Genomic DNA, 12,459 nt, shown 5'->3' with positions numbered 1-12,459 from the left:
CGCCTGGCTGGAGTGCAGTGGTGTGATCTCATCTCATGGAAACTTCTGCCTCCTGGGGTTCAAACGATCATCCCACCTCAGCCTCTGTAGCAACTGGGATTACAGGCGCATGACACCACACCCAGCTAATTTTTTTTTTTTTGAATTTTTAGTAGAGACAGGGTTTTGCTATGTGGTCTATGCCAGTCTCAGTCTCCTGGCCTCAAGTGATCCACCCATCTTGGGCTCCCAGAGTGCTGGTATTACAGGCATGAGCCACGGCACCCAGCCAGAGTGCAGTGTTCTTTGTGCTATTTCTGTTTGAGCAACTTTTTGTGAGTTTAGAATTATTTCCAAATAAAAAGTTAAAAGGAAAAGAGACTTCAGGGCCCCATCCCGGCCCCACCCACCTGCTTCCTGGGGGATTCCTCCCTCCCCACCTCTTCCCTTCCCCCTGGTGCTCCAGCTGCTCTGGACTTCCTCCTGCTCTTGGGTCCCACACTCCAGGGTCTTTGCCTGTAATGTTCCCTCCACCTGGGATGCTAATCCTGCAGAATGGCCAGCAGATCTCCGCAAATTGTCACTTTATTTGAGAGGCTTCCTGACCACCCATTTAAGACAGAATCTCTCCCTATGGCACCCTGTTTTTTTCCCTAGGTTCCCTTTTTTCCCTTATGACGTCTTTTTTCTTTCACGGTTCTTGTTTTAATACATTTATTTGTTTTTCTGTCCCACTCCACCGTAAAACCCCAAGAAGGCAGAGCGACGCCTCTTTCATTCACTGTGGTGTTCCCAGCACCTAGGAGAGTGCCCAGGTCGACTCTCGGTTAATAGCTGTGGATGAACCAATGATTGTTACTTACTCAGGAGCACCCAGGTGTGCCAGCTGAGCGGTGATCCAGGAGCCCAGGTGGGATTTCACAGCCTGTTTCCCTCCAGGCTTCCCTGGAGGCCCAGGCCAAGACCATAGCCCCTCAGCTAGCAGCTACCTGGAGGAGGCTTAGGGGGCTTGGCACACTGAAGGGCAGGAGTACAAGCCAATGTGGGAGAGCTGTGGGTCCTGGTCAGGGTGGTGCTCTGCGCGCTGTCTGAGTTTAGCTTTGGTGCCAACTTTACATGAACAAACGCACCTCGGCTTGGGTTTCTCAATGTGCAGCTGATTTCATGTGTCCTCATGTTGCAGCTTTATCACATTTCCACTGTCATGGAGAAAACTGAGCTGATGTATGTGAAGCACTATAAATGGTCTTATGGTTATTCTGGGAAGAACTGGTGGGTGACAGACTGGAAGAGAGGTGTGAAAGAGAGGGAGGCGACAGATTCAGAGGACAATTCCAGAAGCTGGGAGGGGAGTTACAGGTGACAGGATGGCCGTGTTGTTGACAAAAACAAAGCAGTGGGAGGAGGTGGCTGTGCCCCAGGGAGGTGGTGGGTCTGGCCTGGCCGCGGTGAGTGTCAGAAGACCAGGGGGCGAGGGCTGGGCTGGTGAGGGGTGGGGGAGGAGAAGCGGAGCCTGGCTGTGTGGACTTGGAGCTGGGGTCTAAGATTGGGCAGGTCTGCAGAGAGCTGTGAGTTGCCATGTGGGAATGAAGGGGCAGAGAGACACAAGCTGAGAGCTGGTTGTGCCTTGGAGACAGCAGAGAAGATGAAGAAGGGGGGACAGGGAGGTAGGAGGAGCCCCTGGGAATAGACAGCATCACCACATATGGGGCTTTCACACCGCACGAGGGGTGTCTGCTGCCTGTTATTTAGCAAAGCTATGTGGCAGGGGCAGGACTGAAGAGGACCAAGGGAGCCACAGCTGCGGGGGGGAGGTGGGTGTGGTTTCAGGGCTGCCATGGCCTCTGTGTGGCAGTCCTCACCTTCCAGGTCCTTCCTCCCTGCCTGTCCCTTCTTACCCATTCTCTGTCTTCTCCCTGCTGTGCTGGGTGCCCTATTTCTCTTTTTCACCCTGTCTGGGGGTGTCTCCTTTTTTCTCTCCCCTCCATCAGGAACACAGACACCCACTTCCTTCTCCTTGGGAACCTCCCCAGTTCGTCTTCTTGCTTCCTGTCTCTTTATCTGTCAAATTGGTCTCAATTCGGTATCACAATGTATCCACTTATGAATTTCTGATTCATAAAGTTTGGTGCTACCTAAAATGATGTTTAGGCTGGGCACAGTGGCTTACACCTGTAATTCCAGCACTTTGGGAGGCCAAGGCGGCTGGATCACTTGAGGTCAGGAGTTCGAGACCAGTTTGGCCAACATGGGGAAAACCCCTGCTCTGCTAAAAATACAAAAATTATTTAGGCATGGTGGTGCCCACCTGTAATCCCAGCTAATCGAGAGGCAGAGGCAAGAGAATCACTTGAACCCAGGAGGGGGAGATTGCAGAGAGCCAAGATCACACCACTGCACTCCAGCCGGGACAACAGAGTAAGTGAGACTCTGCCTCAAAAAAATTAAAAAAAAATTTTTTTAAGATTTTTAATAGTGATTATTTGAGGGTCCAAACTGCATTGACCACCAGCCAAGGCCAGAACCTCTCAGATCCACAGTTTCTTTGTCGGTCAGTTGGGAGAGAGTAGCAGCACTTGGCCAGTGCTATGAGTCACATATACTGGGAATAACCCAATCAGAGCCCTGGGCGGAGGAAGCTGGCTCTTCAGCAACTGCCCGATCACGTTAGTTATTATTTCTCTTTTTCTCTTTCCAGACTGACAAGGTTGCATTGGCTTGGGTCAGCAGGATGACCCTCAGTCCCCTCCCCAGCTACAGTGACTCCAGCTGTCCTGCCCAGAACCGGCTTCCTCAACCTGGAGGTCCCTGATGGAGCAGGGTTGGCACTCTGGCCTCCAGGCGGCACCAGCGTCCAGCTGTTCTTCCCTTCACTTCCGGCCCCCAGCCCATTCCAGTACCTGCTGCTTCCCTCTGTAGACGAGCCCCCACCTAGCTGGCTGAGTCTACAGGAACACGGTGTTTTACAAGAATGAGCCTCTGCAGGCCTCCCTTCTGTAGGCCTCCCCTCTGTAGGCCTCCCCTCTGTGCATCAGCACTGGAAGGATGGGATCCTCCAGGGGCTAGGTGGTGACCCCCTCCCCATCCCATTTCCAGCCCAGCCTATTTTCTTTGAGACCTACTGGCCAGATCCCCACTTCCACCAAGACTGCATGCCCACTTCTTCCACATCAACACTGCAACATCTCCTGGGCAGATGGTTGGGGGCAGCAGTGCCACAGAAGACCCTGGAAAGCAGGTAGGCCCTGGGGCAGGGGGCTTGGCTCTGACCCTGCCTGTGTCACCGGCTGCCTGAGAGTGTCCAGCTCCTCTCAAAACTTCATTACCCCAGTCATAAAATGGAAATTATAAGTGCCCCACCTGACAGGACAGGCAAAAAGCATTTTTGGATTGGGAAGTGCACAAAAGAATTTAAATGCTATAATAGTTCCAACCTAGTATGCAGGGAGACATTTCTCCACCACGTCTCTAACAAGGTGCTGATACTTACACACCATCATGGAAGGAGCGCTTGCTCCCTTCTGGGAAGCCCAATCTGGCATTTACTATCCTCTCCTTTTATGCCAGGAGATGTGTGCCCAGCAGTCACCTGTCATCTTGGATCTTCTTAGATATCCTGTACTTTTTTTTTTTTAAGATGGAGTTTCACTCTTATTGCCCAGTCTGAAGTCCAATGGTGCAATCCTGGCTCACTGAAACCTCCGCCTCCTGGGTTCAAGTAATTCTCCTGCCTCAGCCTCCCAAGTAGCTGGGATTACAGGCATTCACCACCATGCCCGGCTAATTTTGTATTTTTTTTAGTAGAGATGAGCGTTCTCCACGTTGGTCAAGCTGGTCTCATACTCCTAAACTTAGGTGATCTGCCCGCCTTGGCCTCCCAAAGTGCTGGGATTACAGGCGTAAGCCACCACACCCGACTGATCCTGTACTTTAAATAACATTTCTACCTTAAGATGGGCACTCTGAGGCTCACCGTGTTGAGGTGGTTGGCTCCTCCATGCAGTGCTTTACCTAAGCGGATCTGTTGAATTCTAAAGTTCCATGGCCTTCTGCCTGTTGGTGAGCACATCCTTTATCAAAAGGAGCCTCACGACACAGTCCTTTAGGCGTTTGAGGGCAGAGCTTCCTCCTTCCCAGGTCAGCTCCTGAAATGTGTCCCGCTCCTTCCTTGGTCTTCCAGGGAGTTCCTGGAGTCCAGGCCCTGGCAGCTCCTCCTTGGGCCAGCCTCACTGAAACCACTGCCCTCAGCAGTTCACATAGGCCCTGGAGCCCCAGGCCACAGAGAAGCCACGTGCTCAGCGGCCATCACCACTGCCGCACCTCGGGCCTCTGAGGGCACTGCCAGGGTGAGTCCCCGGCTGGCTCTATGCCTGCTGCCTGCTGTGGGACCCACGCCTGGGGAGCTGCAATCAGGCCAAGCTAGTTGGACCTGGGCTCCTCCGGAAACTGGAGATGGCCAGCAGGCTTCACCAATCCCCTGGGTAGAAATGAGGCCTGCACAGCTGCTGATGGCCTGGAGCCAGGAATAGGGAAGGCACCTCAGGGCTAGCCCTTATGCTAATCCCCCAGGAGTCACCTCGCTGCCCAGGAACTCAGCTTGGTTATCCACATGGGCAGGAAGCCTTGTGCTCTCTGACTCCTAACCACAGCCACTGTGAGTGGAGCCAGGGAAAGGGGAAGGTTGAGATTAGGGGGAGTTGTCTGGGACTGGCGTTCAGACCCCAGGGCTGCTCCTTTCCAGCCCTAGTTTCCTCATCTGTATAATGGGGGTCATCACAGCACCACCCTCACAGGTGGTGGTGTTGATTAAAGGAGAGAGTGCATGTGTGATTGGACGGGCGGCCACTATCTCTTGCAAAGATTCCTTCCCTACACCTCTTTCCTCTGTCGCTTCCTGCTCCAGTGGCCAAGACCTCTCCAGGAGAACTAGCAGGGAAAACTCAAGGACCCCCTTAATGCTGGGGCTCTCTGCCCATTTCCAACCTTCCCCATCCCTTTTACAAACCCTACTCTCGGGCCACATGGAACCACCATCCCTCCTTGAAACACCACCTGCTTTTGGTGGCCCTCTTGGCTGCTCAGCTTCTCCCCTCCTCACCATCCACCACTTCCCAGGAAACTGTCACAGATCTCTTCTGCCCAGAGCACTTGGCCTCACTGAGGCCCTGGGTACCAGGGTGCCCTTCTCTGCTCCCAGAAGGTCTGAGGACAGAGACCCAGAATATTCAACTTATTTATCCAGAGTGACCATATGGCTTATTCCTGGGTCCCAGCAAACTACTACCAGCACCACCTTCACTCTCAGAGGTGTCCTCATTGGGATGATGAATTACATGATCACACTACAGATAAGTGCTTGTTACATGAATATGTGAAGGTGGCATGTGAAAGCCTGGGGGTTGGTAAGTGTGGTGGAAGGAGGATAAGCGCTGAGGAGATGTAAGGACTGTGCCTCCCCACTGGTGAGGTCTGAAGCTCCTAATACAGGATCCCTTTTTCTTTGAAAGGGAGAGAGATGTTGATCTACTCTGCCACTTAGGCTGAAGTACAGTGGTGCCATCATAGCTCACCGTAGCCTCACACTCCTGAGCTCAAGTGATCCTCCCACCTCGGCCTCCCAAAGTGTGCTGGGATTACAGGTGTGAACCACTGCACCCAGCCTATTCAAGCTCTTTTTTTTTCCTTCTTTTTTTGAGATGGAGTCTTGCTCTGTTACCAGGCTAGAGTGCAGTGGTGTAATGTCAGCTCACTGCAACCTCCCCTCCTGGGTTCAAGCAATTCTCCTGCCTCAGCCTCCTGAGTAGCTGGGACTACAGTTGCGAGCCACCACGCCTGGCTAATATTTTGTATTTTAGTAGAGATGAGGTTTCACCATGTTGGCCAGGGTAGTCTCTATCTCCTGACCTCATGCTGGGATTACAGGCATGAGCCACCACGCCTAGCCCTATTTCAGGTCTTGAGGTCCTCCACTGCCCAGACACACTGGGGACCTATGAATGCCCATGGGGGGCCTGGTCCCTTGTGCTTTGGGGGACAAGCCATCAACAAGAGTAGGAGGGCAGGGAGAGGAACAGGCAAAGGAGGGCCACAAGCTTGCCTGGTCCACTGTTTGCTGCTAGGTCCCCAACTGAGGAGAGGAAAGGCAGGTGATGTGGTTGGTGGATTTGAAGCCTGAATCCCAAGGCTGCAGCTGTCAAGGTATCTTTTAAAACAGCCCTACATGAAGCTCAGGAGAGGCTGTGGTCTCCCCAGCAGGGGGCGCAGCCCTTGTTTGTTGCTTCCCTTCTAGGCACCATGTAACTATTCACTCAGCTCGTGATAGCCCTTTTTGGCAGCCACTTAATACGGCTGACTCCCATCAAGCCTGCAGCCCCTCAAACAGTCTTTCTTCATGCAGGCTGCCATTCTGAACATGTGCAGTTCTTTACTTGGAGATAGAGAATCTCCTGTTGCCGAGAGTGTCTAAGCCATGGAGGAAACACCAGTTGATATAGCGGCTTTAGGGTTCCTTCCAAAACTCACAGTCAGTGACTACATGAACACCACTGGCTAGAATAATTGTCGTTGACTGATGGCGGATGGAGTGGAAAATCAGAAAGTGCCAGTGCATGGGAAAAGCCCTGTGCTAGGAGTCTGGAGGTCGGGCAGCTCTGAGTGACCTAGGCTAGCTCTCCCTGCTCCTGAGTCCTAGGGCACCTGTGTTTAGGGCCCTTGTAGCAATTGTTCCATTATGAAGTGAGGATCCTTCCCCAGCTCTGTGCCACAACCTCACCCTCCGCCCTGTGAGGGAGGCCCTATGATCATCGCTTGAACCTGGGAGGTGGAGGTTGCGGTGAACTGAGATTGCGACACTGTACTCCAGCCTGGGCGACATTCTCTAGAGGAGGAAATTGAGGTTTAGGAAGGCTGACATTTGCCCGAGGCCACCCACCTGGTTTACAGCAGAGCCAGGAGAGCAAGAGAGGCCTGTGATGGCAAGGTCATGCTCTTAACCACAGTACAGCCCACACCAGAAAATTCAGGGGTGCTTGTTTTCCCTCTCCAAGCCAAAAGGGGATGGGTGTCCTGGCCTCCTGGCCCCTCACTGTCCCCACAACACCTCTGCCCACAGCAGAGCCAGCCGGTCACTGAGCCATCACTTTGGCCCTCAGCATGGAACCCACCCCCTTATTTGGAGTATGGGCTCCACGGACAGGAGCCAGGTCACCCACCAATTGGTAATGGAGTGAGAGGACTTGGGTCTTTATAGGGTACCAAGTAGGGCTCTCTGTCAGGGATGCTGGGGGCAGCTGACGGCTGGGAGGGAGGTCAAATAAAAACCTCACCCTGGTGTTTTCCCTACTAGTTTGTTGTTTTGAGATGGAGTGTCTCTCTGTCACCCAGGCTGGAGTGCAGTGTTGCGATCTCAGCTCACTGCTATCTCCGCCTCCCAGGTTCAAGGGATTCTCCTGTCTCAGCTTCCAGAGTAGCTGGGATTACAGGCGCACGCTGCCACGCCTGGCTAATTTTTTGTATTTTAGTAGAGATGGGGTTTCACCTTGTTGGCCAGGCTGGCCTCCAACCTCTGAGCTCAGGCAATCCACCCGCCTCGGCCTCCCAAAGTGATGGGATGACAGGCGTGAGCCCCCGCGCCCGGCCCCCTGCTAGTGTTTCACCGGGAAAAGGAATTTGTTCCCACGCCTGTCCTGCAGAGGTCGGAGAGCAAGGGGGCCCGCGGCAGGTGGGGAGCGGCGCGGAGAGGCCTCGGGGGCCTGTTGGCGGCGGGACTTACTCTGGTAGCCATAGTAGAATTCGTTCTCCTGGTCGCTGAGGTTCCTGCGCTCCCTCCCGGTCCACCAGTGGGAGTCGGCCTGGAAGTCGTAGCGCACGAACACCCCGAAGAGAACCACCATAGCCCTCTGCAGGAGCAGGCAGGTGAGCGGCAGCCGCCAGCGGAGGTTGGTGTTCCAGGCCATGCTGAGGAATGCGGGGCTGGGCGGGCGCTCGGTGCCCGGCGGGGCTTTTGAGACCTGGGCAGGGGGTGGGGCGGCCGCGTGAGGCGCTGAGGTGCGGACCCGGGAACCGCCTGCGCACTAGCCCGACGGTGACGGGGCGGGGCGGGGGAGGGTGGGGAACCCGAGCCAGCGGTCCCAGAAAATCCCCGCGTTGGTCTGGGGGACAGCTGCAGGATGGGGGGCCGATAAGGCAGCGGGCTGGGGGGATCCGGGAGCCCCAACTTCTGTGTGTCCCGTTCACCCTGGGGCCTGTCTCCTTTTGTACTGCTGAACAGAGAAAAGGGGATCATTGGCCTCCCAGGGATATCAGAATGAAGGAATTCCCATACCTAAGCATCATCATCACCATCATCATCATCTGCATCAGCATCTGTCCTTTCTTTTTCTGATTATGAAATTCACACCGTGCATGTGGAAAACAAGTAATATCTGGGACGGAGCGCCCTGGGAGACCGGCAGCTCTCTGCGATGTGCTACCAGGCTTGACCCTGGAACAGAAAGACGATGTGAATGGGAAAACCGGTAAAATCCAAAGAAAGCCTGAAAATTCCCAGGTTGGTTTCAGTTGGGACAAATGTGTCATAGTTACATAAAATATTAACTGTATGGCAAACTGGGTAAGGCTACATGGGAACTGTCTTTGCTACTTTTCTGTAAATCTAAAATTATTCAAAAATACAAGGGTATTATGGGGAAAAATGTATAAACGATTGTAAAAAACAGTTTAAGAGTTTTTCACAAGTTCATTAATCTGTGATCAGGAACTGTCTTTTGGTTAAAATCTGTGATCTTGACATGAGTTAACCATAATATTTAGGTAACATCTATGCTTAATCTGTATATTGTCGAAATAAATTTGATTTTCTAATTTCTTTAAAACTACAGAGATATTGTAGAGATTTTTGGAAAATACAGAAAAACACAAAGAAGAAAGTGAACGACATCTGTAATTCCACCCCCTAGAGGCAACACTGTGTTTTGGTGAATGTATGCTAGTCTTTTATTAGCTCATTAAAGACAGGCAAGAGGGGAGGAGGGGAGTGTTTCAAACGATCATACTAATTTATAGCCTTTTTAACTCCTTTAATATTTTGTAAATATCTTTCCATATTATTCTTCTAAACTTTTTTTTTTGAGACAGGCTCTCGCTCTGATGCCCAGGCTGGAGTTCGGTGGCTTGATCATGGCTCACTGCATTCTTGATCTCCTGGGCTCAAGCAGTCCTCCCACTTTAGCCTCCCAAGTAACTGAAACCACAGCAGTGTGCCACCACACCCAGATAATTTTTTTATTTTTATTTTTATTTTTGTAGAGGTGGGAGTTTCTTTATGTTGCCCAGGGTGGTCTTGAGCTTCTGGGCTCGAGACCCTTCCACCTCAGCCTCTCAAAGTGCTGGGATTACAGGTGTGAGCCACCACAACCAGCCCACCACAGCACCATTTTTAATAGCAGGATGTACTGTGTTTTTTTCTTTTCTTTTTTTTTTTATTGCATTTTAGGTTTTGGGGTACATGAGCAGAGCATGCAAGACAGTTGCGTAGATACACACATGGCAGTGTGTTTTGCTTCCTTTCTACCCTTCACCCACATTTGGCTTTTCTCCCCAGGCTATCCCTCCCCAACTCCCCCTCCCACTGGCCCTCCCCTTTTCCCCCTATGGACCCCAGTGTTTACTACTCCCCTCCCTGTGTCCATGTGTTCTCATTTTTCATCACCCGCCTATGAGTGAGAATATGTGCTGTTTCATTTTCTGTTCTTGTGTCAGTTTGCTGAGAATGATGTTCTCCAGATTCATCCATGTCCTTACAAATGACACAAACTCATCATTTCTGATTGCTGCATAATATTCCATGGTGTATATGTGCCACATTTTTCCAATCAAGTCTATTATCAATGGGCATTTGGGTTGATTCCAGGTCTTTGCTATTGTAAACAGTGCTGCAATGAACATTCGTGTACATGTGTCCTTATAGTAGAACGATTTATAGTCTTTTGGATATATACCCAGTAATGGGATTGCTGGGTCAAATGGAATTTCTATTTCTAAGGCCTTGAGGAATCGCCACACTGTCTTCCACAATGGTTGAACTAATTTACACTCCCACCAACAGTGTAAAAGTGTTCCTTTTTCTCCACATCCTCTCCAGCATCTGTTGTCTCCAGATTTTTTAATGATCGCCATTCTAACTGGCGTGAGATGGTATCTCAATGTGGTTTTGATTTGCATCTCTCTGATGACCAGTGACAATGAGCATTTCTTCATATGATTGTTGGCCTCATATATGTCTTCTTTCGTAAAGTGTCTGTTCATATCCTTTGCCCACTTTTGAATGGGCTTGTTTGTTTTTTTCCTGTAAATCTGTTTGAGTTCTTTGTAAATTCTGGATTTCAGCCCTTTGTCAGATGGGTAAACTGCAAAAATGATTTCCCATTCTGTTGATGCCAATTCACTCTATTGACTCTTTCTTTTGCCGTGCAGAAGCTGTGGAGTTTCATTAGGTCCCATTTGTCTATTTTGGTTTTTGTTGCCAATGCTTTTGGTGTTTTGTTCATGAAGTCCTTGCCTACTCCTATGTCCTGGATAGTTTTGCCTAGATTTCCTTCTAGGGTTTTTATGGTGCCAGGTCTTATGTTTAAGTCTTTAATCCATCTGGAGTTAATTTTAGTGTAAGGTGTCAGGAAGGGGTCCAGTTTCTGCTTTCTGCACATGGCCAGCCAGTTTTCCCAACACCATTTGTTAAACAGGGAATCCTTTCCCCATTGCTGGTTTTTGTCAGGTTTATCAAAGATTGTATAGTTGTAGATATGTTGTGTTGCCTCCGGTGCCTCTGTTTTGTTCCATTGGTCTATATCTCTGTTTTGGTACCAGTACCATGCTGTTTTTATTACTTTAGCCTTGTAGTATAGTTTGAAATCCGGTAGTGTGATGCCCCCCGCTGTGTTGTTTTTGCTTAGAATTGACTTGGCTATGCGGGCTCTGTTTTGGTTTAATAAAGTTCATGGTGGTTTTTTCCAGTTCTGTGAAGAAAGTCAGTGGTACATTGATGGGGATAGCATTGATTCTGTAAATTACTTTGGGCAGTATAGCCATTTTCACGATATTAATTCTTCCTAACCATGAATATGGAATGTTTCTCCATCTGTTTGTGTCCTCTCTGATTTCATTGAGCAGTGGTTTATAGTTCTCCTTGAGGAGGTCCCTTACGTTCCTTGTGAGTTGTATTCCAAGGTATTTTATTGTTTTTGTAGCAATTGTGAATGGCAGTTTGTTCTTGATTTGGCTTTCTTTAAGTCTGTTATTGATGTAGACGAATGCTTGTGATTTTTGCACATTGATTTTATATCCTGAGACTTTGCTGAAGTTGCTTATCAGTTTCAGGAGTTATTGGGCTGAGGCAATGGGGTCCTCAAGGTATACTATCATGTCGTCTGCAAATAGAGACAATTTGGCTTCCACCTTTCCTATTTGAATACCCTTTATTTCTTTTTCTTGCCTGATTGCTCTGGCTAGAACTTCCAGTACTATATTGAATAGGAGGGGTGAAAGAGGGCATCCTTGTCTAGTGCCGGATTTCAAAGGGAATGCTTCCAGTTTTTGCCCATTCAGTATGATATTGGCTGTTGGTTTGTCATAAATAGCTTTTATTACTTTGAGATACGTTCCATCGATACCGAGTTTATTGAGGGTTTTTAGCATAAAGGGCTGTAGAATTTTGTCAAATGCCTTCTCTGCGTCAATTGACACAATCATGTGGTTTTTGTTTTTGGTTCTGTTTATGTGGTGAATTACGTTGATAGACTTGCGTATGTTGAACCAGCCTTGCATCCCCGGGATGAAACCTACTTGATCATGATGAATAAGTTTTTTGATTTGCTGTTGCAATCGGCTTGCCAATATTTTATTGAAGATTTTTGCATCTATGTTCATCATGGATATTGGCCTGAAGTTTTCTTTTCTTGTTGGGTCTCTGCCGGGTTTTGGTATCAGGATGATGTTGGTCTCGTAAAATGATTTGGGAAAGATTCCCTCTTTTTAGATTATTTGGAATAGTTTAACAAGGAATGGTACCAGCTCCTCTTTGTGTGTCTGGTAGAATGCTGCAGTGAACCAGTCTAAACCTGGGCTTTTTTTGTGTGGTAGGCTCTTAATTGCTGGCACGACTTCTGACCTTGTTATTTGTCTATTCATAGTTTCAGCTTCCTCCTGGTTTAGGCTTGGGAGAACACAGGAGTCCAGGAATTTATCCATTTCTTCCAGGTTTACTAGTTTATGTGCATAGAGTTGTTTGTAATATTCTCTGCTGATGGTTTGAATTTCTGTGGAATCTGTGGTGATTTCCCCTTTATCATTTTTTATTGCATCTATTTGGTTGTTCTCTCTTTTATTTTTAATCAATCTGGCTAGTGGACTGTCTATTTTGTTGATCTTTTCAAAAAACCAGCTCTTGGATTTATTGATTTTTTGAAGGGTTTTTCGTGTCTCAAT

General features: G+C 49.4%; 1 protein-coding gene across 1 annotated transcript in view; it reads right to left on the bottom strand.

The window, feature by feature from the left end:
• LOC144580764 (uncharacterized) overlaps positions 1–9,413 on the bottom strand; it is a 146,826-nt gene extending 137,413 nt beyond the window's left edge. Inside the window, exons 1-4 of the mRNA XM_078359600.1 lie at positions 9,403–9,413; positions 8,303–8,461; positions 8,053–8,240; positions 7,751–8,020 (exon numbers count right to left, since the gene is read on the bottom strand). Coding sequence (XP_078215726.1) covers positions 7,751–8,020; positions 8,053–8,240; positions 8,303–8,461; positions 9,403–9,413 — 628 coding nt within the window. The remainder of the gene's footprint in view (positions 1–7,750; positions 8,021–8,052; positions 8,241–8,302; positions 8,462–9,402) is intronic.
• Between the last annotated feature and the right edge of the window lie 3,046 nt (positions 9,414–12,459).

Source organism: Callithrix jacchus, chromosome 22 (assembly GCF_049354715.1).
Source record: "Callithrix jacchus isolate 240 chromosome 22, calJac240_pri, whole genome shotgun sequence".
In the NCBI taxonomy this organism is placed as follows: Eukaryota; Metazoa; Chordata; class Mammalia; order Primates; family Cebidae; genus Callithrix; species Callithrix jacchus.
This window is presented reverse-complemented; position numbering and strand designations above follow the sequence as displayed.